At 37.7% G+C, this 25,136-nt stretch overlaps 1 protein-coding gene across 4 annotated transcripts; it reads right to left on the bottom strand.

The window, feature by feature from the left end:
• Positions 1–852: 852 nt before the first annotated feature.
• EEF1AKMT2 (EEF1A lysine methyltransferase 2) lies at positions 853–25,136 on the bottom strand. Of its 4 annotated transcripts, none has more exons than XM_008685534.2 (6): positions 24,952–25,130; positions 23,873–23,938; positions 22,742–22,856; positions 7,313–7,420; positions 4,803–5,019; positions 853–1,248 (listed from the first exon to the last, which is right to left on the bottom strand). In XM_008685534.2, exons 1-6 carry the CDS (start codon positions 25,077–25,079, stop codon positions 1,154–1,156), a joined length of 729 nt encoding a protein of 242 aa, XP_008683756.2. In that variant the 5' UTR covers positions 25,080–25,130; the 3' UTR covers positions 853–1,153. The 4 variants fall into 4 exon arrangements, with proteins under 4 accessions (XP_008683756.2, XP_040480192.1, XP_040480193.1 ...); XM_040624258.1 differs by having other exon boundaries at positions 22,738–22,856; positions 24,952–25,028; XM_040624259.1 differs by lacking the exons at positions 853–1,248; positions 4,803–5,019; positions 7,313–7,420 and adding an exon at positions 20,180–20,273 and having other exon boundaries at positions 22,738–22,856; positions 24,952–25,136.

Here is a 25,136-nt window from a genome sequence, read left to right as displayed (position 1 = left end):
AAAGAGACAAAGACTCCAGGTTCCATCCTGTACTAACCTTTTTTTTTTTTTTTTTTTTTAAGATTTTATTTTGGGGCACCTGGGTAGCTCAGTTGGTTAAGCGTCTGCCTTCGGCTCGGGTCATAATCCCTGGGTCCTGGTATCAAGTCCTGCAACGGGTTCCTTGCTGAGCAAGGGGCCTGCTTCTCTCTCTACCTGCTGCTACCCCTGCTTGTGCTCTTTTCCTCTCTGACAAATAAATAAACAAAATCTTTTAATAAATAAATAAATAAATAAATACATATCTTATTTTTAAGTAATCCCTCTATCCAATGTGGGGCTCAAACTCACAACACGGAGATCAAGTCACATGCTCTACCAACTGAGCCAGTCAGGTGCTGCAGTACTAGCCCTTTGATATGTAGCAACAGGAATAAGTTAATACATACCTTGAGAAGATATTTGGAGGATTCAGTGACTTAATACCATAATGTAACTTAACACACTGCTAGCAGATAACAGGATCGCTTAGTTGTCTTTCCTACTTCCTGTTTATCCTTCACAGTGTGTAAAAGGCCATCAGCAGCAAAATACAAGCTCAATAAATATTTCTTGATCAACTCATGCACTTATCTGATTTTGCTTAATTATATACATGAAAACTAGGGAATTTTTTTCAGTTATTAAATTTTTTTTTTTAAATAACCACCATTCAACCCAAACCATTATGCTTACTGTGTTTCATAGACAGTCTAATAAAACACTAAGAAAGTTGGTATTTACTATTCTGGCCCGGAAGTAGTTTAGCCAAATCTTAATGAGCAGCTATATTCGATTCAACTTTACCAAAGCACAAAAACCAAGAATACACGCTTTCTGTAAATTCATTTACTGCTTTAAAGCTTTTGATTCTTCAGCAGTTACAGGAAATTTTTTTTAATCAAAGAGAAAAATATTTACATTTCCAATACAAAAGAAAACTTGAAATGATTCTTGGTTGGTCTCTAAAACTCAACCGCTCACACGTTCATATTCTTACCAACCCATGATATCTATTCAACATGTGCATCCTGTGTACTTACTAAGCATTTATTTGCACTTGCATTTTCTGTGTCAGGTTAACTCTGAGGTGGAGCTTCTTAACAAAGCTAACTGAATTTGTCCAGTGAAAGTCTCACGTTTTCTGGAAAACCAATGCTGTTACACTGTTTCCAGATCTGCCTCCAAAGCTGAACGTGGGTGTTGGCAGCTCTTCGAAAAGTTCAAATCCTGTCAGACAAGATTAAAATACTTTTAATAGGGACTGAATCCCGCAGTTAAAGGAAATTTGTAAGAACAATGTACTTGCAAACCTCTTATGAAACTATTAAGCTGTGACGGGATTTCACTTGGTAATTTTTCAGTTCTGTACATGCGCAGAGTGTGCATAGCCACTAACACTTCCAACTGAACAAGGTACACACGAGCCCAAAATCAAACTGCAGGAAAGAGGCTGTCCATGCAGCCATCTTTCCCCCACTTCCGGTCCAGAACCCTTTCCGCTCTGCATCCCCCTCCGCGTGCGGCACCACCTCGCTGGCAGGTAGCCGCTCTCACGTGCCGAGGTCTCACCAGGTACCAGGCACCGTTCTGAGTGCTGTGTATTAACTCGATGCACATCACACATATAAAAGCACTTAATATAGAATGGTCAAACGATGTGGACATAAAAATGAACTTGTAGAAGATGAAAAAGTTCTGGAGATGGATGGTCGTCGCGGCTGAACAACAATGGGAACGTACTTAATGGCATGGAACCGGAGCTTTAGAATGCTTAAATGGTAAATCTTACCTTAGATACATTTTACCACAAAAAAAAGAACTTGTAACCAAAGATCAAGACCCAGACTGAACTAATGAAGGATCTGGGAAGAAAAGGAAGTAGTAACTTTCAAACTAGCAGAGTGGGATTTAAAAATTAATGGGGACTCAAGAGCCCTGGGTTCAAGTTCCAGCTCTACCACTTACTAGGTGCAAGATATGCTGCCAGCACCCTCAATTTCTATGCAAGGAGGTTACACATACCAACGCCCCCACCTACCTCACAGTGATTTTGTAAAGATCAAAATAAGATAACATGGCGTTTTCCTGAATTATAAAATAAAATGGAAAGTTAACATTTTATTATTTTGTTTTTAAAAACTAAGACAAGCAAGGCTGGGAAGTTAACCATGGTTTTCCCTCAGCGATGGGACTATTAGTTTGGAGGGTAGATTTTTTTTCCTGGAAGGTGGCTGTGTCTGCATTCTCTAAGCTTCCAGGCCTTGAGCTTCAGCTGAAATAACTCTTAGAAAAGGAAAAAATATAAAAGGATATATATTACTGTATCAACTGGTCTTTTATACTTTGTTTCATTGTACATTCTAATTCATATTCTTAATCAAACTTCCCCAAATCTTAACAAATAGCTATATATTAAAATGCTCATTAAAACTGAGCATAAGAAAACTTTTCCAAAGACGGACAGGGCTTTTAAATAACATGATATATTTTAATGCCGGAAAATGGAGCCACTGTGGTGGGTACATGGGTACAAACCCTGTCTGTTTTCTGAAATTTTTATACAGGCTTAAAACACTTCATAATAAAAATGTTCAAGAGAAAATGGAGCTGTCTGTGTGAATTTTCCAGGACTGATCTTTTAACTCCTTGAACTAACCCTACAGAATTTAAGTGCTTATATTTTAACAAATAATACACCAAAATTTAAAAAGTGGTTGTATTCCTATGATAAGTAAACAATTTTTTTAGTTATTTTAACCTATATCCTTTGTGTTGGGGTTACTGACATCTTTCAATCTTTTTCATAACGAATCTGGATTATTTCTGTAGTAAAATAGGTTTTCTGGAGTTGTTTTTAACTCAGTAGTTTTAAGAAAGTCCAGTTCCTTGGACATCAAATTAGAACATCCCACTAGCGGGCAAATGATTCAAGTAATCCTCACCAGAACAAACGACAACGCGGAATGTTTATATTAACAGGGCTATAAAGGAAATAATGCAAAATTTATTTCAACAGTTTTATGTTTCAAATAAGGAAAGAAGCAAAGAACCTTAAAAGACCGGTGAAGCAAGCTTCACCCTACGCCAAAGGGGCCATGGAAGTCAATGGCGAAAAGCCACTGACAAGCCCCCAGCAGCGACGCATGTATTGTTAGTCTTCTATATCCAACTCCAAGCACCATATTCTCAGAGACACACGCCTAAAAAATGTCTTCAATTGTATGTATTTACTTAACATTTCCTGTTGTAACATTTTGCTTAAATTCCGAATTAAGCTCTAACACTGAACATAACTTAAAGTAGTTCTCAGACACAGACACAGTTTTAAGCACTCTTTACCAGGCTCAAGTCTGTTCCTCATTATCAAAGACAGACAAATATGTTTTTGTCTGGTGGTTCCAAGGGTAAAAGAGAACACCTGTATTTAAAAACCGGGAAAGAAATTTGCCCTACACAGTGTTAACTTCTAGCATTTATTAAAACTGTCAAGCTTCAGGAAGAAGGAAAGACTATGGATACAGGGCCTCAACAGTTCTAAAGGAAACAAATTTAACATGGAAGATAGTAAAATTAATGGCATGAAATACAAGACAATAAATCACATATAATTCTTGTTTTCCAGAGGCAATAGTAATGAAACCACAAGCTCACATTTCAAGCCTCAAATACTTCAAGTTTTACATTATATAACCTGCCGAAGTCACGGAATGCACACAAAAGGACATGTGTTAAGTTTCTCCCTCCTACTGCCTATTCCCTTATTACCAAAAAGAAAACCAACTCTAAGATAAAGCGCGTGCAATCTAGTTATAAATTAATTTCCCATCAGCTTGTGGCAACTAAAGGTTCAAAATTTAATAAAAATTTAGTACCATATCATTTATTAATACTCCCTCCTAAAAATTTCTCCCATTTCTTTAAAAGAACTTCATGCTAATCTAAAAAAGAGTCTGTGTAAAAAACAAGCATATACTAGTCCTGGATTCTCAAGGTCCTTTCCCAGAAATGCCTGTGCACCGCACGAACAAACTGGCAGGTAAAATAGTCTTGAAAATATGCAAGCAACAGTCTGCCAGGGAACTCAAAGTATTTGCGTATAGATTACAGATTCTCAATTCTCACAAGATCCCCCCCATAGTAGACACAGCACTAATTATACTTTCCTAATGGGGCAAGAGAGGATTGTCCTGGCACCAAAACCTTGAAAAATGGTAGAGATTTCCTCAAGAATTAATAGGGAGTATTTCTACTACAAAGTCCCTACTTTTTGTTTCCGTGCAATGTTAAAAATAATTGTTCTATATACACTGAAAAGAAGATAAATCCTAAATACCTAAATGACCATTAGCAAGACACAGAAAGTATCTGAAGAATAAAACTCTCATGGAAGATTTTTAAAAATACTACTGCCATTTGCATATTACTGAATACTATTATTACTGATCACCAGTGTATCAGTACACTAAAGTCAGAAGCACAATACACGTGCTTTCTGTTTGAGTCTCTAAATAAGAGATTATATAGCTTAAATGAAGAACTTAACTTTTATAGGCTCATAAATGTTAGTACCTAACTGCCAGGATTTCTTGGAAAATTTCAAAAAGGACTCTGGATCTCTGGATATTATTTCTTTGTCCTTTGCATATACAGTTAAAAGAGAAGAAAAGCAGGCAATTCCCACAAACGGAACAGTAAAACACTATAACACCAAGGGGGAAAAAAAAACATTTAAGTACATGAAACCTGAGGTAAGCACACATTAACAACATATAGCCATTTACCTTCACTGAATTCATCTAGCAACTCTTCCTTGGTCCAATTACACGAGGTTATTAGAAAAAAGCCTTTCACATTCAACGCCCCAGAGAGGGATTTCACATACTGCTTCCTCTTCTCAATCGCATTGTCAGGATTAAGGCTTATGGCATCGAAAGTCCCTTTGTCAATACAAATATGAAATCCAGACAGTTTTGTGGAAAGATTCAAAAAGTCTTCTACCTATATCAAAAATCAATGTCTTTATGAGAACAATTAACACACAACCTCTCCTGAATTTAAGTGACAATCTGTAAAAGATTATGGATAAAAAGACCAATTAATTATGATGGCATGTTACATATAATAAACATATTTTCGACTTTATAGCTAACTTTTACGTGCTTCATTCCAAGATCATTAAAGCTAAGATTAGTGGGAGAGACAGTGTTTCCTGGACATTCCAAATCTCTACAAATTTGGAAACAAATCAAAGCCAGGTGTACTGCCAAGAAACACCAGCACGTCATGGAGCCTCCAAGCCTAGCTCATGAAAAAGTTATTTCTGTCAAAAAGTAGAATATTTGGCACGTTCTTAAAGATGACAAAAATTATGTAGAACTGAAACAAGTCATTAGAAATAAGATGGTTTTTAGCTGATATGATTACCAGCTGTGTGACTTAAAGTAAACACGGTTAATCAGAAGTCCCTCAGCCCTGACTCAGCAGCTTACAAAGCAACTAACGGATCAAATGAATGGCATTAAAATTTTGCTTTAGAAATCAAAGGACTATTTAAACTGCTGTTACTTAACTTTATAAATACCATGCACGTTAGGTTGTGGAAGTCACACTTCAGCATATCATTCACTTTCAATAATCCAATAATACACTATAAGCATCTGAAACAGTGATCTGCCTCAATTTCATTTATACAGTACTTTGCCAATGTACTTAATTCTGAAAAGCTACTTTGAAAAATTAAGCAATTAGCTCACAATTATTCATACAACTTAATACAGTAATCATAAATAGTGTATTACCCTTTGATTTAAAAATGTGGATTTTTATGTTTATTTACATTAGAACATGGGTTTTTTCCTCCTCCCTCACACCAAAGTATTCGATACACCTGAAGCCAAAGATGACCACCATTCTTAAGAGCTAAGTTTAGAGAAGTTGTTATCTGAAACGCCTGATCAAAGTACTCACTTATTCAACAAGTATGTCGTGAACACCCATAATATGCAGGGACTTTTCCATCACTGAGAATATAACAGTAAACAAAAAAGAAAGTGTCCCTGTATCTTATATATCTTATACTCTCTTAAGGGAGAGACAACAAATAATTTTAGATGAAGTGTTATGAAGACAATAAAAACAATAATAAAGGCAGTGAGGGACTGGGAAGAGAAATGTTTTGGAAAAGGTAGGAAAAGTCTAAGAAGGTGATATTTGAACACAGATTTGACTGATGAGAATAATCCAAACAAGTTAAGATCTGGAGCAAGAATACTCTAGGCAGAGAGCAGAAGGTATAAAGACTGGAAAAGAACAGGCTAGCCACGTTTCTGGAGCAGACAGCAACCCAGTGTGACTGGAATACTGGTGATAAAGGGGAAAACAGGTGAGAAATGAGGGGCTTTGTAAGGTGGGGTGGGGATTCAGATTCCATTCTCAAAGCAACGGGGAAGCCCCTGGAGACCTGTGACCAAGGCAGTGACACAAGCTGACTGATATTTTAAAAGATCACTCTGCTTGCCCTGTGGTAACAAACAGTGGGTGGCAAGAGGAGAAATGGAGAGGCCAATAAGAGGCCAGTGTAGCCATGGAGGCAAGAAATGATGACGGCTTGCACTTAGGAGGGCTTGGAAATAGCAAGGAATGATCACATGCCTGATACACTATGAAGATAAAACCAACAGAATGAGACATAGGACTTAAAGAAAAGAGAAGAATCAAGGATGACTCCTTGGGTTTTAGGTTAGTACAACAGGTGAATGGTGGTATCAGTAACAGAAATGGGAAAGACTGCAGTAAAGCAGGTTTAAAGGGAAACTTAAAAGTTTCATTTCAGACTAAATGAGAGACTATTGCTATCTAGGCAGAACTGTAAAATATGCAGTTTTTAAGTCATTCTAGAGCTCAGAGAAGCCTGGGCTACATATATAAATCCAAGTGTCATCATCTCCTTACGGATCACAGGACACAAAAATAAACTAAGTAGTCTTTGGTGGCACTACACCACTTTACAAATTTACAACTTTGACCTAGTTAAATGCAAAGTTAACTAGTATTTGTGTGTGTCTGCAAACGTGAGAGAATGAACACACTCGCACACAAGGAAGAGGAGAAAATAACTTCCCCACGCTGACTAGACTGAAAATTTTAAGTTACTTAAAAATATTTCCATTTGGATTATTTATAATTAATCCTTAATTTATAAGTTCAAAAGATATTGTTAGCATATATACTTCAGAAATGCTTAAACTTTATAACTTTTATTATAAAAAAATTATAGTAATATAACAGTTACCTTCAACTTAATGTTAGATAAACCCTCTTTCTCTATAATACTTCCAGAAAGCTGTATTGCAGAAGGAGAGTAATCAATTCCAGTAATATTAGAGAAACCAAATTTTGCCTAGAGACAGAGAAACAATTTTATACTTTAGTTTAAAATAAAGTTTTAACATACTGCTTTGCTTATGAATTATAACATTCCTTTAGGACTGGGACTGTTTTATTTATTTAATAGATCAAGTGACATATACTATCCAATAATCTACAGTTTAAATTTTATTGTGAATCTAAATAGAAACTAAGAGTTCAAATTAATATCAAGTGACACTTCATTTGCTTTTATAGTATTTGATTTCTATTTCAAAAGAAAATTCATTCTCTCAAAGATAATAAGAACGTATGTATAATATTTTTGCCCTCAAGCAGAAAAATGTAACATTAACTTCTGATGTTGACATGCTCTAATTCGCACATAAATCTGTCACAAATTTTACTTAGCACAATTAAGTTATATGAGTTAATGAAATGCATACATAGTAAGTTCTTGAAAATTTTTCCTTCAGTGTAATTATAAATCGCAATTTTCCACCAGCCATGTGATTATTAACCACATTACATTTGTATAGTATTTCTGTTTTTGAGATGTTCACAAAAACTATGTGAGATAGGTTGGGCAGGTATTTATATCCCAAGAATTAAGGCTCAGAGGACGTTAAGAGTTTTGAGCCTAAAGCTATAGTCCTGGCTGTTTACTAGCCACATGAACCCACCTAGAGTGTGTGGAGCCTGTGGCAAAAGTATGATGGCTTCTGGTCCTCCCCCCTACCCCCAACACTATGCCGAACATTTTCAGAACAATCAGGCTAAATTTCAAAGGAAATTTGATGAAGAAAATCAGTTGAAAACTACAGTGTAGCTTGAAATTCTCTTCCTGCTCTTCACTATTTACTCAATTTATTTCCTTCAAAACATAACCGACACCTACACCTTCCATTAAGACTACCTTGACTTTTCACTAAGTGACTGATTCTACACTCTAGTAACACACCGATTATATTCCACAGAATTTTGTTCCCTTTGATTACTTTTATTTTAATCTCAAGGTGTAACATCCCCACCTTGATGCCAACCTCCAACTCTTTTAGGCGTCTCACTCCATACTGTTTGAGATCTTCATTTTCTCCCAGTTTCTTTCAATTCCATCTCTATCAGGAAGCCAGGATAATTCTTTTAATTGACTCTTACCAGTTCCCTCTTCTCCCATGCCTATTTATTATTACAACAGAACTTATAAAAATATCATATATAGATGTTTTAGGTTTCTAGAACAATCATTCAAAACCTCAAACTATCTGCAACATTTTTCACATTTGGTTTCTGGCACTCCGTGAAAAATCAGCAGACATTCAAGGAAACAACAAATGACCAGAAGCCAACGGGGAAGAACAGACATTAGAAAAGACCACAGGAGACCCAAATAAAATAATGATCAGAAACCAATTTTAAAGCAACTGAAGTAAATGACAGTTTGTGGAGAATTCTGAGAATTGAAAACTATAACAAAGAACCAAACGAATAACAGAAGTGAAAAAAGCAATAATTAAACAGATTCAAGGGTGGGCTTGACAGTAGATTGAATGCAGAAAAAAATTAGTGAATTGGAAGAAAGGTCAAAAGAAAATACTCCTATTAGGCACAGAACAAAAGGCACAGACAATTAAAAACAGGAAAGAACATAAAAAAAAATAAATAACAGAGTATAAGATCTAAAATATATATAATAGGAATCTTAGGAGAAGAAATGAGAATGGGGCAAAAGAGAAAATGGCATACAGGTGGGAATTTTCTAATACCGACGAAGGACCCCAAGCCACAGACTGAAGAAGCAATATAAACCAGAGAAGATTGAAAAAGAAAAAGAAAAGAAAACCAGTAGAGTGTATCTGATAAAAGCCAAAAACAGGAAAACCTCAAAAGCATCCAAGGAGTGGGGCGTAGGGAGATAACACAGAACAACAGATTACCTTCAAAGACTAACAATAAGACTGACAGCTGACAATAAGTCATAAAGAATGGAAGTCAGAAAACAGTGAAGAAAAAACAGCAATCTAAAATTATATGCCCAGAAAAAAAAAAATCCATCAAAAATGTAAGTGAATCACTTAAAAAGCTCTGAATATAAGCAATAACTATTAACACCACAAAAATACAGACAACAAAACATTATATGCAACAGAGGCAAATATAAATGACCACCTATTAAGTTCATTAAAAAAAAAAAAAGCAAACTGAATTTGTAAAAATCTCTGAATCAGAGATTATCAAAATTTTACTTTAAAGGAACAGGGCTGGGCAACCCTGTCAGGACCCCTCTCACTCCTGAGAGTTCTTTTTCTGTATTCGTGCCAAATAAACTTCTATCACTATGGAGGGAGGGAGGGAGGGAAGAAGGAACAGGGCATAAATATTTTAAGGTTTCCCAGCCACACAATCTCTGTCACAACTACTCAGCTCTACCACTGCAGCACATATGCAGGTACAGACAATATGTATATGAATGAGTGTGGCTACATTTTAATAAATATTTTTAAAAACAGAGGAAGGCCAGATTTGGCCCTCAAAACTATAGTTTACTGAACCTTATTCTAGATCTAACTTCCAACCTACAGAAAATACAGGGCGCAGAAAACATTTTAAATGATAGAAGTACAATTAGAAAATTCACACTGTGGAAAATCATTTGGGACTAATAAACTACCTTTTACAACAAAAACATCACAAAGTAAGGAAAAGGTGTAGGGAGAAAAAAAAAGCCTTAAGAAACTATTAACCAACTGCAACATGTAGACTTAAAAGCAGAATAGAAATAAGAGGGAAAACAAGTCTGTGAATTTGAAGACATATCAAATCTGATCAACGAAAAAACAAATCAATCAATCTGATCAACAGAGAAAAATGGGAAAAAAATGAACAGAGACTCACAGAAGACCTGTGGAACAATATGAAAAGTTCTAACATTTCTATTTCCAGACTCCCAAAAGGAAAGAAGAGTGATATATAAAAAAAAAAAAAATCCCATCAGTGAGTATAATCATGAAGCTTTTCTTTTTTAGAATGTTAATATGATAGGTTATATGATTTTCATGTAATGAACCGGCATTGCATTCTCAGAATAAGCCCCATCTGGTCGTAGTGTCTAAATCTGTTTATATATTACTGGACCAATTCCTCAAAAACTGCAAACTCACTCAAATGAAATAAATAACCTTAAGAGGACTCTAAGAAATTCAACAAAATTCAACATCTATTCTAGAAATAGAAAGGAATCTCATCAATCTGATAAAGGACATCAAAAAAAATCCTACAGCTAACCTATACCCCCTTTTTTAAGTCAACACAACCTTAATGGTGAAATGCACACGTAGATTAGAAAACTAAGACTAGAACAAGGCAAGAATGTCCTGTTGTTACCACTCCTAGTTAACATTGTACTGGAAGCCATACCTAGTGTAAATAGGCAAGAAAAAGAAATAAAAGGCATGCAAATTAAAAAGGAAGAACTAAAGCTGCCCCATTCATAAACAATGATTGTCTACATAGAAAAGTCCAGAAAACCCACCAAAAAACTCCTAGAACTAATAAATGCAAGGTGACAGAGTACAAGGTCAATACACAAAAATCAACCATATTTCTAGCAATAAACAATTGGAAACTGAATTTCGAAAAGCAATACCACTTAAAATACTCCAAAAAATGGGGCGCCTGGGTGGTACAGCGGTTAAGCGTCTGCCTTCGGCTCAGGGCGTGATCCCGGCGTTATGGGATCGAGCCCCACATCAGGCTCCTCCCTATGAGCCTGCTTCTTCCTCTCCCACTCCCCCTGCTTGTGCTCCCTCTCTCGCTGGCTGTCTCTATCTCTGTCAAATAAATAAATAAAATCTTTAAAAAAAAAAAAAAAAAAAAAAAAAAATACTCCAAAAAATATACATTGATACAAGTATAAAAATATGTATAGGATCTATATGCTGAAAATGAAAAAATACAGATGAAAGAAATCAAGGAAGACCTAAATAAATGAAGAGACATACCATGTTCATGGACTGGAAAACTCTAGATAGTAAAGATGTCGATTCTCATCAATTTACAGATTTAGCTCAATTCCAACCAAATTTTCGGCATGGATTATTTTAGATAAATATAAATGGATTTTAAAATTTATTTGAAGGGGCGCCTGGGTGGCTCAGTCATTAAGCGTCTGCCTTCGGCTCAGGTCATGGTCCCAGGGTCCTTGGATTGAGCCTCGCGTCAGGCTCCCTGCTCAGTGGGGAGCCTGCTTCTCCCTCTGCCTCTGCCTATTGCTCCCTCTACTTGTGCTTGCTCTCTTTGTCAAATAAATAAAATCTTTAAAAAATAAAATTAAAATAAAATAAATAAAATTTGGAAAGGTAACATAACTGGAATAGCCAAAACAACATTTGAAAAAGAAGAATAAGGGGTGCCTGGGTGGCTCAGTTGGTTAAAGCTCTGCCCTCAGCTCAGGTCATGATCCCAGGGTCCTGGGATTGACCCCCACGTCAGGCTCCTTGCTCAGTGGTAAGCCTGCTTCTCCCTCTACCTCTCCCTCTGCCTCTGCCTGCCACTCTCTCTGCTTGTGCTTATGCTCTCTCTCTCCTCTCTCTCTCTTAAATAAATAAATAAAATCTTTTTTTAAAAAAATTAGAAAATGAAGACTAAAACTGGCAGAATCCCACTATTCAACTTTTAAGGCTTACTAAAAAGCTACATTAATCAAGACAATGTGGTGTTACAAAAGGATAGACACATCAATGAAACAGAGTCCAGAAATAGATACACAAAAATATGGCCAACTGATTTTTGGCAAAGGTGAAAAGACAATTTAATGAAGGAAGGGCAGTCTTTTTAACAAATTATATTAAAACAAAGGGACATCGGGGCGCCTGGGTGGCTCAGTCAGTTAAGCATCTGCCTTCAGTTCAGATCATGATCCCAGAGTCCCAGGATCAAGCCCCATGTCAGGCTCCTCTCTCAGCAGAGAGTCTGCTTCTCCCTCTGACCCTCCCCCCTCTTGTGCACACTCTCTCTCTCTCTCTCAAATAAATAAATAAAATCTTAAACAAAATTTTAAAAAATAAAACAAAGCGGGGGTGCCTGGGTGGCACAGTCGTTAAGCGTCTGCCTTCGGCTCAGGGTGTGATCCCGGCATTCCGGGATCAAGTCCCGCATCGGGATCCTCCGCTGGGAGCCTGCTTCTTCCTCTCCCACTCCCCTGCTGTGTTCCCTCTCTCGCTGGCTATCTGTCAAATAAATAAATAAAATCTTTAAAAAAATAAAAAATAAAAAATAAAACAAAGGGACATCTATATGCCAAAAAAAAAAAAAGAATCTTGACTTGAACCTCATATCTTTTTTTTTTTTTAAAGACTTTATTTATTTATTTGACAGAGAGAGACAGCCAGTGAGAGAGGGAACACAAGCAAGGGGAGTGGGAGAGGAAGAAGCAGGTTCCCAGCGGAGGAGCCTGATGTGGGGCTCAATCCCAGGACTCTGGGATCACACTGTGAGCCAAAGGTAGACGCTTCACAACTGAGCCACCCAGGTGCCCCCTGAACCTCATATCTTATATAAAAATTAACTCAAAAAGAATCACCATAAAAGATTAAAACTATAAAACCTTTAGGGGAAAAGAAAGGAGAAAAAGTAAATTAGGAAAACAGTTATTAGACACGACACCAAAAACACGATACATTAAAGAAAAAAAAATTAGGGGTGCCTGGCAGGCTGTCGGTAGAGCAAGCAACTCTTGATCTCAGGGTCGTGAATTCAAGCCCCACACAGAGATACTCAATAGAAAAAAATATAATATAAATAAGTAAATAACTCAATAAACTGGCGACTTTATCAAAAATTTAAACTTTTACTTTTCATCTCTTAAAAAGAGAAGCTAGATTGAAGAGAAGCTAGAAAACATTTACAATCATGTTTCAGAGAAGACCTGTATTCAGAATATACAAAGAACTCACAAAATTCAACAGTTAAGAAAACAGACAATTCAATCCGACAATGAGCAAAAGACTCGAACAGAAATTTCACCAAACAAGATATAAAGATAGCAAATAAGTACATGAAAACATGTTCACCATAATCAGCCATCAGAGAACTACAAACTAAAACCATCATTAGATGCCACTATACACATATTAGAATGGCTAAAAGAGCAAATATGGACAATTCCAAGTATCAGCAAAGATACAGACCAACTGGAATAATCACACATTGTTCAGGTATGTGAAATGTGAATGCAAAATGGTACAACCACTCAGAAAAATGGCTTGGCAGTTTCTAATAAAGTTAAACATATATTCACATTAGAGAAATTAAACATGTTCACACCAAAATGTTTACACAGATGTTTATAGCAGCTTATTCATAATTGCCTAAAACTAGCAACTCACATGCCCTTCAACAATGGATAAACAAACGGCGATACATCCATACATCAGATACGTTTCAGCAATGAAAAGGAATGACTACTAATACACACAAAAATGTGGATGAATCTCAAAAGCATTATGTTGACCAAAAGAAGGCAATCTCAAAAGATTATAATACTGCATGATTCCATTTTATAGGACATCCTCAAGAACACAAACTAGTGATGGAGAACACATCAGTGGCTACCAGGGGGAAAAGGTATGGTTACACAGGATGCAACTATTCTGTATCCTGACTGTAAAGGTGATTACATCAATCTGTACATGTGTTAAAATCCACAGAACTCTATGCAAAAAAGTCAATTTTACAATATGTAAATTTTTAAAATTTAACGGCAAATTATGAACAACCTGATGCTAATTTTAACATTTAGATAAATGGATAAATTTCTTGAAAAACACATACTGACTCAAACCCTACCAAAAAAACCTCCACATTCCAGAGGATGTCACCAAGAACTCGTCTGAACGTTTACAGAAGAAACAAAGCCAATTAAAAATTCTCCCAAAGATGGGGCGCCTGGGTGGCTCAGTCGTTAAGCGTCTGCCTTCGGCTCAGGGCGTGATCCCGGCGTTCTGGGATCGAGCCCCACATCAGGCTCCTCCCCTATGAGCCTGCTTCTTCCTCTCCCACTCCCCCTGCCTGTGTTCCCTCTCTCGCTGGCTGTCTCTCTCTCTTTCAAATAAATAAATAAAATCTTTAAAAAAAAAATTCTCCCAAAGAATAAAAGGAGAGCGATTTCCCATCTTGTTGTGAGGCCAGCATAACCTTGATACAAAAACCTTAGATGAAAATTTCAGGTAAGGAATATTACTGGCTAATCTCTCTCATGAAACTATACAAATCATAAGCAAAATAAATACTACCAAATGAAATCCAATAATATATGAAAAGGATAATACACAGCAATCAAACTTGGTTTACTTCAGGAATAGAAGTTTGTTTTAACAGTGACCAAGCAGGGGCACCTGGCTGGCTCAGTCGGTAGAGCATGCAACACTTGATCTCCAGGTCATGATTTCAAGCCCCACATTGGGTGCAGAACTTACTTTTTAAAAAAATTTAAAAAAAAAAAAAATCAATCCCTAAAATTTTTTGAATAAAAATGTTAATTAAAAAAATAAAGACACCCTGTCCCCAAAACCAATCAATTCAACATTAATAGAATCAAGCAGAAAAATAATCTAATCATCTCAGTGAATATCAAAGAAAGCAGCTGACCAAATTCAACACCCATTCATGATTAAAAACGTAAACTAGGAATATAAAGGAAACCCTCAATCTGATAAAGACTATCTATAAAAACCTATAACTAACATTATATGTAATGGTGAAGTATTAGAAGCTTTCCTCTTCTACTAGGCAGTGTTACAAGGCTATCTGCCTTCATAATTTCTATTCAACACTGTATTCAAGAGGGGCGCCTGGGTGGCTCAGTCGTTAAGCGTCTGCCTTTGGCTCAGGGTGTGATCCCGGAGTTCTGGGATCAGGCCCCCCGTTGGGCTCCTCCGCTGGGAGCCTGTTTCTTCCTCTCCCACTCCCCTTGCTTGTGTTCCCTCTCTCTCTCTGACTGTCTCTCTCTCTCTGTCAAATAAATAAATAAAAATCTTAAAAGAAACACAAAAAAACACTGTGTTCAAGAGTACACAGCATTTCAATAAACAAGACATCAAAGCTGAAACTGAACAAATAAAACTACATGACATTACTGTACATAAGAAAATCCAAGAGAATCCATGAATAAACTATTAGAATTAATGTTTGAATTACTGGATACAAGATCAATAGAGAAATCTATTCTACTTCTATTTACTATCAATAAACTATTAGAAAATAATTTTTTTTTAAGATTTTATTTATTCAGGGGCTCCTGGATGGCTCAGTTGGTTAAGCCTCTTCTTCTTTGGCTCAGGTCATGATCCCAGGATTCTGGGATGGAGGCCCACATCAGGCTCCCTGCTGGGGGCGGGGGGACATGGACATAACACACACGACACTTGTTTCTTCCTCTCCCTCTGCCTCTGCCTGCCACTCCCCCTACTTGTGTTTGCGCACATGCTCTCTGTCAAATAAATAGATAGTTTTTAAAAATTTATTTATTCATTTAGAGAGAGTACAAGCCGAAGGAGTAGAGGGGGAGGGGCAGAAGAAGAGGGAGATAATCCCCAGGAAACATCACATTCAATGAGGAGCCCAATCCCACGACCCCAAGATCATGACCTAAGCAAAAAGCAAGAGTCGGACACTTACCCAACTGAGCTACCCAGGCACCCCTAGAAAATAAAATTTTAAAAACATTAACAACTGCGACAACAACAAACATCTAGAGATCGATCTAAGATAAATAAGATCCTAACAGAGAAAACTACAAAATATTACTGACAGAATATAAAGAACTAAATAAATGGAGGAACATATCACGTTCATGGACTCAGACACTCAATATTATAAAGACCTAAATTCTCCCCAAATTCAATGCAATCCAAATCAAAATCCTAGGATTTTTTTCCCTGAGAAGTGATGAGTCTAAAATTTAAATAAACATGCATCCTCCCTGAATTAATCTGTAAATTCCTAATCAAAATGCCAGGGCATATTTTCTCCTGAGACGAGAGAAGATTATTCTAAAATTTACATAAATATGGAAAAAGCTAACAACAGCCAATACAAAAAGAGACCAATATTGGAGAATTCACATCAACAGAATATGAAGGGGCACCTGGGTAGCTCAGTCAGTTAAGCTTCTGCCTTTGGCTCGGGTCATGATCCCACGGTCCTGGGATGGAGCCTGCTCAGTGGAGAGCCTGCTTCTCCCTCTCCCTCTGCTGCTCCCCCTGCTTGTGCTCATGCACTCTCTATAATAAATAAATAAAATCTTCCAAAAAAAATTTTTTTTAATTAAAAAAAAACCAGAACACAAAGACATAAAGCTGCAGTAATCAGGACAGCAAGACACTAGCATAAGGATAAAGAAACAGACCCAAAGGAACAGAATAGAGAATACAGACATAGACCCAAGCACACACCAATATGGCTTATGAGAGAAGTGAAGTGGGAGAAAGGATGGACATTTCAATAAATGGTGCTGGGTTACCTGGATAGTCATAAGGGAAAAAATAAACCTTAAACTTTACCTCACAATATATATAACATTCTGCCTTCATTCATACACACACACACACACAGAACCTAAATGTGAAGAAAATACAGCTTCTAGAAGAGCATGAAGGAAAATATCTTTATGACTCTGGGCAGGCAAGGTTTAATATAGAATATTCAAAAGCACTAATAATTTTTTAAATGATATAATAAGCTTTAATAAAAATAAAGAACTTTTATTCATCAAAAGATGCTATTGTAAAAGTGAAAAGGCAAGCCATGCAGCAGATGAAAAGTATTTGTGACACAAAGGTCACATACCCAAATTATATAAAGAACTCTGACAAATCAATACGAAAAACACAGGCAACCCAATTTTAACATGGGCAAAAAACCTGGGCAGGCACTTCACAAAAAAGAATAGCCAAATTGCCAAAATGCATATGAAAATATGCTCAACATTTTTAGTCATCAGGAAATAATAAAACCATGACATACCACTGCCCACCTACCAGAATCACTGAAACTGTATAAACTGACAACATGGGGTATTGGCAAGGATGGACTTCTCACACACTGCCAGTAGGAGTGTCAACTAGTACAACCACTTTGGAAAATTGTTGGGCAATATTGGTAATAATGCAGTACTGGAAAAAGCCCAAATGTCCATCAACAGAGAACAAATGCACAAATGAATGAATGAATGCATAATTAAATTAACTGCAGTATTTTCATATGGTATAATACCTTATCACACTGAAATGAAGCAACCTACTGCTTCACCTAACAGTGAAATACTGAAAGCAATCTCTGAAAAGAGGAACTTCACAAATCCATGCTCGGCAGAAGCGAGATCAAAAAAATAAATATAGTGCATAACCATAATATCATTCATATCATATCAAAAACAGGTAGGGTCCCTGGGTGGGGTGTTTCAGTCAGTGAAGCATCTGCCTTAGGCTCAGGTCATGATCCCAGGGTCCTGGGATGGAGTCCCGCACCAGGCTCCCTGCTCAGGAGGGAGTCGGCTTCTCCCTCTGCCCCTCCCCACCACTCGAGCTCACGAGCTCACACTCTCTTTTTAGCTCTCTCTCTCTCTCTCACAAAAATAAATAAAATCTTAAAGAAAAAAAACTTATTAAAAAAGATAGGTAAAACTCAATGTAATGGACAAAGGATAATCTTTTCAAAATATGGTAGAAACAATTCAACATTCATACACACACACACACACACAAACACAAAGAACCTCAACCAGTATCTCAAACCTTACAGAAAAATTAACTCCAAAATAATCACACATCTGGGAGCCTGGGTGGCTCAGTCGGTTAAGTGTCTGCCTTCAGCTCAGGTCATGATCTCAGGGTCGTGGGACTGAGACCCACGTCTGGCCTTGGGCTCCCTGCTCATCAGGGAGTCTGCTTCTTCCTCACCCTCTACCCCTCCCCCCTGCTCGTGCACTCTCTCTCTCTCTTTCATGCATTCTCTTTCTCTCTCTCAAATAAATAAATAAAATCATAAAAAAAAAAAAAAAAAGAATCGCTGATCTAAATGCAAAAGGTAGGGGTGCCTGGCCGGCTCAGTGAGTGGAGCATGCAACTATTAATCTCAGGGCTGTGAGTTTAAGCCCCACACTGGGTGTGGAGTCTACTTAAAATAAAACTTAAAAAAAGAAAGAAAGAAAATAAATGTAAAAGGTAAAACTTTAAACTTTTCAGAAGACAAAATAGGAGAAAATCTGTGTGACCTTGGGTTAGGCAAAGAGTTACTATGATCACAAAAGCACAATCCATACAAGAAAAAAGTTAATAAACTGAACTTCATCAAAATCAAGAACTTCTGCCCTTCAAAAGATACTATTAAGAGAATAAAAAAAAGAAGCCAAAGAATGGGAGAAAACATTTGGAAATCACACACTTGGTAAAGAACTTAATATCCACAATACATAAAGAATCCTCAACTCTTAACAATAAGTAAACAACCCAATTTAAAAATGGCCAAAAGATCTGAACACCCATTTCACCAAAGAAGATATACAAATGGCAAATAAGCACATGAAAAGGTGCTCAACATCATTAGTTGTTTGGGAAATGCTAATTAAAACCACAGGGAGGGGGCGCCCGGGTGGCTCAGTTGGTTAAGTGTATGCCTTTGGCTCGGGTCAGCTCAGGTCATCTTGGGGACCTGGGATTGAGCCAAATTCAGGCTCCCTGCTCAGCGGGGAGTCTACTTCTCTCTCGGGCTCTCTGCCTCTGCCCCTACCCCCCCATGCTTACTCTCTCTCTCAAATAAATAAAATCTTAAAAAAATAAATACGGACACCTGGGCGTCTGCCTTTGGCTCAGGTCATGATCTCAGGGTCCTGGGATCACGTGCTACATCAGGCTCCTTGCTCCGTAAGAGCTGCTTCTCCCTCTGCCTGCCACTCCCCCCCGCCTGTGCTCTGTCTCTCTGACAAATATATTTTTAAAATCTAAATAAATAAATAGATAAATAAACAAATAAATAAAAACACGGTGAGAAACCAGTACAGCTAACACCAAAAACAGCCTAACATATGATGACAGACATCAGAATAGTGGTTAACTTTAGAAGGGAATGGGGGTGAGGGGAATGCACAAAGGGGCTTCTTCTATGATGCTAACAACGTCTGATTTCTTGATGAGTTTGGTGAGTTACACAAAGGTGTTCATTTTGTAAAAGCTATATACTTAATGACCATTTTTCTATATGTATACCATACTACATGTAATAAGTACACATTAAAAAAGAAAGTAACTTCCCTTAAAAGACTCCACATGTAGGTGGCTTCACCAGTGAATTCTACCAAACATTTAAGGAAGAAAAAAAAACTAATCATTAATAAACTCTTCCAAAAAATAAATTCTTACTTAATGATGCCAGCATAACCTGATACTAAAACTTGACAAGAACACTACAAAAATGTTAAATTACTAAGACAATCTTTCCCATGGACAGAGTTGTAAAAATCCTAAACAAAATATTAACAAACTGAATCCAATGATACATAAATTGGATTCATTTCAGAAATGCAATTAACATTTGAAAATGATCAATGTAATTCATCAACACGAAGAGGCTAAAGAAAATTCATATGATTATCTCAATAACAGGAAAAACATTTGATAAATAACAAGATTTATAAGAAACAAACACACTCACTCTCTTTTAGCAAAGGAAGAACAGAAAGAAACTTTAGTCTGATACCAACTGATCTACAAAACAAATTTACAAGCTAACATCATACCTAACAGTGAAACTTTCAAAGTAATCTCTGGAAAGGGGGAAAAAGACAAGGATGTCTTCTGTTACCACTTCTTTTCAAGATTCCTCTAGAGGTCCTAGACAGTGTAGTAAGAGGAGAAAAGTTATAAAGGACTGGAAAGGAAGAAAGAAAACTGCCATTATTACAGTCTGCATAATTATACAGTTAACCATTGAACAACACAGGGGTTAGGAGTGCTGACACCCCTCAAAGTAAAAAATTTGCATTTAACTTTTGATTCCCACAAAACTTTACTCATAGTCTACTGGTATGGGGGGGGGGATTTTGTATTTTGTATTTTTTTTTTTTTTTAGAGTGAGAGGGAGAGAGCACCTGTGTGAGCAGGAGGGAAGGGCAGAGGGAGAGGGAGAATCCTAAGCAGGCTCCATGCTCAGCACAGAGCACGACACAGTGCTCAATCTCACGACCTGAGGTCATGACCTGAGTCAAAATCAAGAGTTAGACACCTAACTGACTGACCCAACCAGGCACCCCATAGCCTATTGTTGACTGAAAACCTTACTGATAACATAACAATCGATTAACATGTATTTTGTATGTTATGTATATCGTATGTTTTATTCTTACAATAAGGTAAGTTAGAGAAAAGAAAATACTAAGAAAATCACAAGGAAAATACATTTACAGTACTATGCATGTATTTATTGTAAAAAATTCCACAAATAAGTGGGCCTGCATAGTTCAAAACCATGTTGTTCAAGAGTCAACTGTATATGTAAAAAATCTAAAAAATCTACTTAAACTGTTAGTCTCAAAGGATAAATCATTAGCCTCTACAAATAAACTACTAAAATCCAGAAGAATCTACCGGTAAACAAGAGAATGAATAAAGCTGAGTATAATTAAATCTTACACAGCAATGAAAATGAATGTGTTACTACTACACACAACTTTAGTGAATCTCACAGAAAGTGGAGAACACACTGGAAAGAATACATAGTCAAGTCCTCCATTTATACATTCAATACAGGCAAGTTAATCTCTGATGTTAAAACTCCTTCTCATTAGTGGTTACCTTTAGAGAGGAAGGAGGGAGTAATTTAGAAAGGACTGGTAGGGCGTTCAGGGGAGTTTCTAGAATCTGCAATATTTTTTACTTCTTGAGCAGGGTGGTAGATCATAGGTGACCACAGGTGTGTTCACTTTGTGAAAATTCACTGAGCCACATGCTTTTGATTTGTGCACTTTAACATATATACGTTATACCTTAAGTTTCAAAAACATTTACCATAAATTTTTCGAATCATTCTCTACTGCTTAAAACATTTCAATGGCTACCCATAGCCTAAAAGTAAAATCTAACCTGTTAGGCATGGCATATGATATGGCTCCTACTACCCTTATCCTACCTTTAACTTAATCCTCATTCTGTCTATCCCACATACACACTTTATAATCTAATTTACCAAATTATTTACAGGCCCAGTGCGTGCTATGCTGCTTCAAACCGTCATGTCTTTTTTTTTCTAAGATTATTTATTTATTTATTTATTAGCCATCTCCACACCCAACACAGGGCTTGAACTCACCACTCCGAGATCAAGAGTCTCACAGTCCACCAACTAAGCCAGTCAGGCAACCCCCAAACCTTTAAATATTGTTTCCACTGCTTGAAATTCTCTCCCTGTTTACACCCCACCCACACTCACCACACTCTGCCCCTGCAATTTCCACCCAACTTGGATATTAGCTCCTCCAAGACCCTTCCTATCTCTGTTCCCCAAAGTTAACCACTCTCTTTCCTATACTCAGTGATCTATTATTGCACATATCAACTTACAGTGTTAATTGTTTATATGTCTGTCCATCCTCTGTTATATTAGAACAATTCAAGCACAAGGTCCCCATTTTCAGGTTGCCAATGCCTAGCACAAGGCTTGGCATGTAGAAGCCACTCAATAAATTTCACCATTACATATATATCCTTATAAATTAAGACAGTAAAGCCATCTAGGAGGAAGCCTAAGTGTTCTAATTTTCTCCATAGTACAACCCACAGCAATGAGCACACAACAGGTACACAACAGTGATGGTTTAATTAGTAGAATCTGTGCCAAAACTCAGTTCCATAGACAAAATACTCTCTTCAAACCATATGCTCACCTAAGATAAGGTACTTATGTCCTACCTGTCATCTTTCCTTTATACGCACAGATTTCCAGGGTTTTGAGCTAAGAACCAATTAAGATCACCTTATCAAAAGCTTTAAGAAAGAATCTATACTACACCCAGAGAAATTAAGTGGCTTGCTCAAGGTCAAGGCTAAGCTCAGAAGGGCCAAGAGTAGGACTCAGATCCCCTGGCTTCTCATTTAATGCCTTCTCACAATCCATGCAGCCTCCCTTTTGTACGACGTAACTTCTCAAAGTAAGTGGTACAATTGCTCTACTACTTTGTGGTTTTTTGTTTTTTGTTTTTTTTGCTTATCTACTTTAGATTAACGTTAGTATCCTCATTTCCAAGATTTTTTTTTTAATTCATTTCAAAATTTGGCTTTAACACGTGAATACTAAAAGTACCAACAAGTTCAACCAAGAAAACACCATTTCCAGTTCCAATATCAAGCACTGAAGCATCCAGTGGAATCTTGCGTTTTTGCATCCACCTTATTAGCCGATTCATACTCTCTTCTCCAAACCTATTAGAAACAGAGAATCCGTTAATCAAATACCAGAGGAATATAGAGCAAAGATTACAACTATATTCCATTTAAGCAGCTTATTCAATATGCTCAATTAAGCCTTTTTTGAAAGGAAGGAGTAGCATCTGTGACTGCTTAAGCTTCACCTGTACTATTACTGAGGAGACAACGCCTCCCAAAATAGAACAGAATAGATAAGGTCAATATGTTACTTACTAATGTTTCACTACATCAACATTAATACTTGTATACGTTGATGGCTCAAAATTTTATTGCTTATTGAAAAAGGACAATCACAGGATGACAGCAACTTCCTAATACAGGTTTCCCCCACTAACCGCAAGTAGAGCTTTGCTATGAAATCTTTCCTAAGGCAAAATGGCACAAAGTGAAGAAGCCATAACCAGTAATTTATGTGGTAAAATTTTGGGGGCATTCCCAGACCTCAAAAATTACCTCTCTTGGGCCTGATACCGCAAGACACATCTTGCTAACAGATGCACAAAATAAATCAAGATAAAGCACAGACATTCACAGACACTGTTCAAAGCTATGGCGGCCTGATGCTGGGATGCTGAGTGTAGTTACCAGGGAAGGAGCTTGACAGCACCACTCTTGCTGCTAGGGTGTGCACTGCCTAACTAATGGCTCACTGAAAAACAAACGGTGAATGCTATTTTTGCTTTTCACCTTTTTTTGTACAAGCGATAATCTTCGAATTTCTTTCAGTTAGCAAAAACAGGTACTAATGTAAGTGTTTCATAAAAACCAAGAGGCATAATGTAAATATTCAAAAAGGAGGGGAAACCTGTATTCTCATCAAATTTAAGTCTGCACCATTAAAAGAGAGCGAAGAGAGAGATTCTTTAAATCTACCCACAAAGCCAGAATCAGTCCAAGGTTCCCAAGACTTTCAGGTTGTCTTTCTTTGGGGGTAAGCACTTACAAGACACACACACATACACACACACTCACTCTTCTGAATCATAATTCCACTATTTTTTCTAACTCACCAGATTTCTCCTGTATCTCCATATTCTTGAAAAGTTTGCAGCTCTCTCTCATAGACAGCATCCCAACTACATAAATAATCAAATGCAAAGCAAGATTCTTGAATCAAACTGAATTACGATTTAAATATGTTTCTAATACATTGTAGGTATTTATGACAGAAGTTTAAAACATTATCAGTGTTACCAGTAAGTGCACATGGATCAATCTCTTAACATCCTTATGTTAAAAGAATGAAAGACACGGACAAGCAGAATAAGTTTACATATGTAAAGCACTAAGTACAGTACTTGACACATAAAAATACTATACAATTTAGCTTAAAAAAAATAAAAACAAGTTATGTGTCCAAGATCCCTAAATCCCAAACACAAGTCCAAAACTTCACTGTACAGGCATAGTGTCATTATAGCACATTTCAGTCTAAAACGTGCAGACACAAAGATTTTCTACCAATACAGTGGTTACTCACAAGGGAACTCACCAAACACAAGCTCTGCCTAAAGGTTAAATTGTAAGTTTAAGATTTACTCCTTGTAAGTATAGTTTCCCCTCCCCATCATTTGCCTTCTCTTCTTACTTCCCCTCTCTAGAATCGCTGCTCCCTCTCAGTCCTCCAACTCACCTCTCGTCCTTCCCTTTCCCTGTCATTCATTCACCCATCTATTAATTCGTTCATATTACTGAACACCGATTTAGGGTCAGATCACTTTCTCTTCGCTCCCTCCTCAGGCCATCCTTCACTCCCACCCCTTCCAGCTCCCACATCCCCACCCCATCCCTTGCCCACCAGCCCTTTTCCCAAGCCTGCCCCTCTGGTTCAAGACCCCCACAAGGCCTCCCCCAGAGCTTCGGAGCCCATTACGCCCTCACGAGCCCTTTACACGTCGACTCCTTGAAATGTCTCTTAACCACCCCCAGGATGGCCCCTCGGGATTCCAGCCCATCAGTCCCCTCTCAGCTTCCTCGTGTCACGCTCCCAAGGTCCTCCCCACCTTCCGGGGCCCTCCCCCCACCATCCCCTCCCCTGGGCCCAGCCCGGGCGGGGCTGCTCACGCTCCCTGCCCGATGCCACACTCACTGCTCTCGGGTCCCCAGCGCCGACGGGGCGAAGCCATCCTCTCTGGGACTGCCCCTTCGGGACCGCTCCGCGGCCCCAACACCGCCACCGCCACCGCCGCCACCGCTACAGCCAGCGCCGGAGTTCATCCCTCTCCGCGCCCGGGAGGGCTGTTGGGGCCGCCATAGAGACGAGGCAGGGACAGA

This window comes from Ursus maritimus, unplaced genomic scaffold, assembly GCF_017311325.1.
Source record: "Ursus maritimus isolate PB19 unplaced genomic scaffold, ASM1731132v1 scaffold_7, whole genome shotgun sequence".
Classification (NCBI taxonomy): domain Eukaryota; kingdom Metazoa; phylum Chordata; class Mammalia; order Carnivora; family Ursidae; genus Ursus; species Ursus maritimus.
This window is presented reverse-complemented; position numbering and strand designations above follow the sequence as displayed.